At 32.3% G+C, this 6,642-nt stretch overlaps 1 protein-coding gene across 1 annotated transcript; it reads right to left on the reverse strand.

Annotated features, from left to right (window-relative positions):
* Positions 1 to 2,815: 2,815 nt before the first annotated feature.
* On the reverse strand, positions 2,816 to 4,796 carry LOC141673674 (protein FAR1-RELATED SEQUENCE 9-like). Its single transcript, XM_074480419.1, has 5 exons — positions 4,788 to 4,796; positions 4,523 to 4,674; positions 4,114 to 4,408; positions 3,584 to 3,819; positions 2,816 to 2,924 (listed from the first exon to the last, which is right to left on the reverse strand). Exons 1-5 carry the CDS (start codon positions 4,794 to 4,796, stop codon positions 2,816 to 2,818), a joined length of 801 nt encoding a protein of 266 aa, XP_074336520.1.
* Between the last annotated feature and the right edge of the window lie 1,846 nt (positions 4,797 to 6,642).

Genomic DNA, 6,642 nt, shown 5'->3' on the forward strand with positions numbered 1-6,642 from the left:
ATCAAGTGACAGAGATCTCGTCAGGGTATCAATTAATTACAAGGATTTAATCTGAAGAAAATCAAAGTGTCAAAGTCAAGACATGAAGAAACGTCACGGAAGTTAGTCACTCATGAACCAGACAGTACATCGAGTGTCAACGTTGAAGTGGTGGAATTGATTCATAATTTTCAGTGATTTTCAGAAGATTTGCAGAAGAATGGTTGCTGCTCAAGACTAGAATTAATTCTCTATTAATTAATTAAGTCATCTAATTTAATTAAGAAAATAAATTATATCTGCGAAGAATAATTTATTTATTAATTGAATTAATTGATTAATTAATTCTGAATTAATTCTAGGAATTTTCAGAAGTTTTTTTTGGATTAAATTCAAGCATTAAATCAGCAAGACAATTGAAAATGAACTAGCATGACAATCAGGATTGTCATACCGATTGTCATGCTAGGCTATTTTCAATTGTCTCACCGAAAGTTACTCTAGGAGGATGATTGTCTTGCTAGTTCATTCTGATTGTCATGCTAGTTCATTCAGATTGTCTTGCTAGTTCAATCAATTGTCCTACCGAAAGTCTTGCCAGCTATAGGATTGTCATGCCAATTCAATTCTATTCGTTTGTTGATTTAAAAAGAAGCAGAGAAGCAGCAACTTAAAAAAAAAGAACACAGAAGTCAAGAAACAAGGCAGAAAAGAAAATCAAGAAGAAATATTTCATCTTTTCATCTGCATACTTCAAGATTAAATTTCTAAATTGTAAAGTTAAATCCAATCCACTAGAAATCTTTATCTTGCTCTTGTGTATCAATCTAGCGGATTAAAATCCCTAGAACTTAATCTCAAATCGCGTTTAGCATTTGATTCTAATTATTGCAAAAATAGAAAAAGTTCATGTCGAATTTATTCTAGATTTGTGATAATTGATTTGAGATTAATACCTTGTAATCGATACAGTTGTTGTAACACATTTCAAGTTTAATAATATTTTTATTTAACTTGAATTTTGTTTCACATTTTTTATTCCGCATTTTATTCGATTATTTGGTAACGTTTGTATTCAACCCCCCTTCTACAAACACATTGGGACCCAACACATGGGATTCTAACTTCATTACTACTTCATTTAATAGCCTTATTGTTCTTAACCTTAGCATGTGATGGTGATGAAACTAATCAGATAACACGAAACTGATAAACGCCAACTTTCGTTGCACGAGTACCATTCTACCAGACATCCACAAAAGAGATAGAAGCTGAATAGACACCAATTATATTGAGACCCTATATGTCTATAGAATTTGACAACATAACAGTTTAAGTTCTGATGAATTTGACAACATAACAGTCTATAGAATTTGACAAAAATTTCTGATGAATCTTGTTTTGGCCATAACTTGAGTTCTACTCATCAGAATTAGGCGATTCAACTGCCCACGTGAAGCTAACGAGATTCTCTACAACTTGACAATGGCCTTGCTTCCAAATATGATCACTTTTTATCATATTTCCTTTAAAAACTCATTTTTTCATATAACTGACACCTGAAATGCAGTAACACAAAAACACATCAAAATACCAACAACTTGAGTCCAAAACACCAATTTAAGCTTGTAATAAAGCATACCAAATGGATATAAAATCAACTTATCACTTTCTTGAATAAAATTATTTCATTATTCGTTTGGATTTAAGAATGGACAGTACAAACAAATCCTGAAGCTTCGAACAAAATACAACAGTGCTATATTGTGTACCACTATTAATGAAAAGAGAAATGATATTGTGTCTGAAGCATCAAGATTATTTAAGGATGTTACGGAGCAAACTATGATGAAGGTGGCTACTACTAAAGTTGTTGGCGTTAATGCATCTAACAAAAATATGGTGACATTTGAAGCAAAGTTGACAAAAAAGTTTGCTAAAGCAAAATGATTTTAAGATGGATTTAAATTTCTCTGAACAAATATTGAATTCAAAAATTACACAGCGATGATACTTTATTGATATAACATTCTAATATTGATTGTGATCAGACTTTTTCATCTATTGATTGAACATTCTAATATTGATTGTGATGAGACTATTTCATCTTTAATATGAATAATGTCGATGTGCAAACTTTACTTGAGTTAGTCAAGCACTTAATACATATGAAACACTTTTGATGTTACAAAAACATAATTCTGGCTAATAACACAAGTAATTTCATCAATTACTGATATGTATTTCATCTATTACTAATACTATATTTCATCAATCAGTATTACATAGTAGAGCAATCAGTAAATTCATCACACATACGCAGTCCGGTCCAGAAAGTTGTAGTGTGTTTAATTTCTATTTTTTATTGTTACAAAATCACTAAAACATTTCAAATCAATCAGTAATCAGGTAAAACATTGAAGGATACTTTACCTTTTCTAATAAAAAATATGTAACGAGATGCTTCTAGTTGTTTGTAGTTGCTCAAAAATATATAAGGAAAATAATAATATATTTTAGTTTATAATTTTCAAATAAAACTAACTGCAGTAGCACTGGCTAATTTATTAATACTCAAATGATATATGTAAAATAGGTGATCATCTAGCTTCTTTCTCGAGCAGTGATTCTAATCACTTTACACTAGTTGGACAAATCACTGGACCGGCATTTCTAGGAGGTCTTTTTTACACAGGTAGTTGAAGCTTTCGAGTGTCGAGGCCCTCGACTAGTGCTACAACGTACATCATGTTTCATAAAAATTCCTACTACTACCAGCAAATTATCAACATGTTCAAAGATAATAAGCTTATAATTTGAACCCACCATAGAATGGTTATGCTTCTGCAATCTGCAAAGGTTTTGTCACTAAACTCACTACCCAACTATCCGAGTCTCTCCCCTCTATTGTCATGACACCATTAGCACTTTCCATATTATTCATCCTGAAAACCATAGGAAAGCGCAAATTTTCCCAAAAATTAGTACCTTATTCGCGCTTACTACCAACATAGTGATCAACAGGAGAATGCTAAAACCAATATGGATAAGATGCACATCATACATTATCTTTTAGACTTGCTTACATTCAAATTTGGTACCAATATATAGCTTCACATTATTAATATTTCAAGGAAGATAATTCCACAGCAATAACAAAATGTACTATACCTGTACAAAATTTAAAAGTTAAAAGCTTTACAAAATTTTCCATAAAAGCACAAATTTATTCAAAACATTTGAATAAATTTATTCTGCAACTATGTTCTTCCTCTTGGGACATCTTCTTGCATCATGAGTAGATGCCATACATAGAGTCCATGTCTGAATTCATTTTCTGGCTTTCATCACAGCTTTCTCTCTTGAGCTAATTAGTCTCTTAAATTAGTTGCCTTTGTTCATGCAGACATTTGGTAGGAGCACAATATTTTCTTCCGTAGGTTGTTCTCTAAGCATAGAAGCCATGTAATATCTCTTAGTAAATTCAACATCGCAACCTCCTTGAGCATCCAAATAACTATTCAACTATTTTATAGTCTGGTGCACATAATCGAGCTTTTCAATAATCATTCCAGCCTTATTAACAACTTGTAAAAAAACATACCAAATATGAGTCAATTTCAAAGATGCCTGTTCCATCTTGGTATAATCATTTTCTACTGAAACAGAATTAGACATAGTCCCAGAATTATCAACTTTCATCCAACGATTAAGAGCAAGCCTCAAGGGATATTTTGTGACTTCAATTTGCTTCATACCACAAAATGCATGTCTATAAACTATTCCACACATTACAAATTTTTTGCAAGAACACACAACATTATCTCTAGTAACAGACACCTGCAAAAAAAAATATATAAATAAATTAACTAAGATACTAGAATATTTGAAAAATGCAATAAAAAAATTTAATAAAGGAATCAGTAATAAAACTTCTAAGGAGCTGTAATATGCTTTTATACTTATACTAGGATAGTGGAATAATTATTGCAAGTAAATTAGTTAGCCTTGATTTCCTGATCCAAATATTAAGAACTAATTTTAATTTTCCAATTAAAAAAGAATACTATAAATTTATAAAAGCAATCACATACATTAACTTAAATAATCAATAATATTCATTAAAAATATCACCTTGAATAGTTTATCTTTAACTTTGACGTCCCTGATTTCCATATGCGTAACCCCTTCAATTTCCTCACTCATTCGCTTTATTTGCATGTCCAAACAAGAACAAATAATTTCTTGTTGAACTTTATAAAATATTGCACGGGTGAATAAAGTTGTTGCATCATCTTCAATAAACCATCTAGATAAGGTCTCCGGAATACTTGTTTTTGACTCATGATCGAGCCTTGCAGTTTCGTTCCGTTGCCTTTCCATTGCACTTTGAAAACAAAACCAAAATTCACACAATGTATATCCTTTCCTATGGAATAGCCCAAAAAAAAATTCACTCTCTGATCATGAAGTTGTTCTCATTAGACCAAATATAGGCTCGTCTCAAAAAAACACTGGAATCCAAGAAGATCTGATGCAATACATATCTGAAAGCCACTTATTATCTTCCAATTTAAACTCCTTTATGACTTCTTTCCACCCAATGTCAAACTCATAAATCTCTAAAACCGATGACCATATATAAGCCTTCATTTTCTCCATAAAATTTGTCTCTTTGCACAAACGATTACCTAGCTGCAAAATTTAGAAAAAAACAGAATATAAGTTTATAACTTTTATTATTTAGCACGACTATAAATAGAGTATGACAAACAAATTTTATTTTTAAGAGGAGTGCAGGGACATACTTTAATCATTATAATAATATTTTTTAATAAACATCAACATGTTTAAGTTACTGCCTAATTATAAATAATTTCGTTTGTCCATATACATGTAAAATTAAGCCTTTGGTAGTACTTGTTGTTAGGATGAAAACATGCGCTAATATTCATGCAAGTATACGCGATCACAAGTAATATAGAATTAGTTCTAGTTCATTCCCACAGAGACTAGTTAAGGTTAATTGTAATCAATATACTTATGCAACAATGTCCCAGCCCACCAAGCGAAACCGGTGGTTTCTTGGTCTGGTTATTATTCAATGCTAAGATGATCACAATTTGAGATTGTTATAACTACAATTAACTAACATGCAAAATAACTATGAGATTAAAAAGGATTGATTACTATATGACACAAACATGGGATACTAACTTCATTACTACTTCATTCAATAGCCTTTTTGTTCTTAACCTTAGCATGCAATGGTGATGACACTAATCAGATAACACGAAACTAGTAAACGCCAACTTTCATTGTACGAATACCCTACTACCAGACATCCACAAAAGAGATAGAAGCTGAATAGACACCAATTATATTGAGACCCTATATGTCTATAGAATTTGACAACATAACGGTTTAATGCGCAAGTTATCTATCATGATTACATAGGGTAAGTAAGATGGTTAAAATTATCTACGAATCATGCATAACAATTACATGAACCTATGCAAGTTCTAAATCCCTAAATTCACTTTCGCTTCATTAGAGATTAACACGCTATCTTATAAATTCGTGACGCTCATAAGATGAATAAGCACAACCAATACAAGGATATCGTACAATCACCACACACTAAGGTATCGAAATAAATTAACTAAAGAAATCCATAAGTAAATCCGCCAGAACCCCACAATAACGATTAGCCCATAATCGGACTCATCATCAACGTGGGTCCTGATGAAAGCATGGTATAATAAACATAATCTTTATACTGAATAAATAATAAACCAAGTACGTAACAAGAGTATAGGTTCAACAAACAAGAAACGAGCATCCATGATTACAACTTAGAACAAAGAATCACAAGAATAAACTAGGTCTTCTTTTCCTTCGTTGAATTATGCTATAGGTCTTTTCGTTGATCTCTCCTTAAGCTCTGTTATGTCTCCTTATTGAAAAATGATCTTAATTTATCATTATATAGCAGCCCATGCAGATTGGAAGCCCAGAAATCAGAATTGTAAGAGAATCAGGATTCTTTCATCCCGATCTGGCGCGGTCGCGCGCTTCACCAGCACGGGCGTGCTGACATTATGTACTTCTGGTACGGCCGCGCGCAAGCCCAGCGCGGGCGTGCCGTCCTTATGGAAAAACTTCTGAGTTTGCTTCTCTTTAATTGCTGGTTCTTGACGGTCTTTGCACAAGTGATCTTCATGACAACTTCCTAACACCATTTTAGCATCAAAACAATGCTAAATTACCTTGATCCCTGTAATATGCCTGAAATGAAAAAACACTACAAAAATACATCAAAAAGACAAATAACTTGAGTACAAAACATTAATTCAAGCCTTTATACAACATTCTAAGTGGACATAAATGCCACTAACACCCCCAAACTTGAACCGATGCTTATCCTCAAGCAAATACAGACTCAAAGAATGAGAAATAAAAATGCATGAATGCAAGCTGTATGAATGCAATGATCCCCTCAGATTAACTAAACCAATCAACAAGCAATATCTCAACAAATGCAGTTATTCACACAAAGATCAATCAAATCCCACAACTGTTAGGGCTAGAACACGTGCTAATATTCACGCAAGTATACGTGATCGCAAGTAATATAGAATTAATTCTAGTTCGTTCCCACAG

The sequence above is a fragment of the Apium graveolens genome, chromosome 7 (genome assembly GCF_009905375.1).
Source record: "Apium graveolens cultivar Ventura chromosome 7, ASM990537v1, whole genome shotgun sequence".
NCBI lineage: Eukaryota > Viridiplantae > Streptophyta > Magnoliopsida > Apiales > Apiaceae > Apium > Apium graveolens.

Excerpts from the sequence above, each read along its gene's own strand:
- LOC141673674 (XM_074480419.1), bottom strand. Across the intron at positions 4,409-4,522 it reads AATAAGTGGCTTTCAGATAT|GAAAGGATATACATTGTGTG; the intron begins GTATTGCATCAG and ends GCTATTCCATAG. Across the intron at positions 2,925-3,583 it reads TTGAAATTGACTCATATTTG|GATGAATAATATGGAAAGTG; the intron begins GTATGTTTTTTT and ends TATGGTTTTCAG.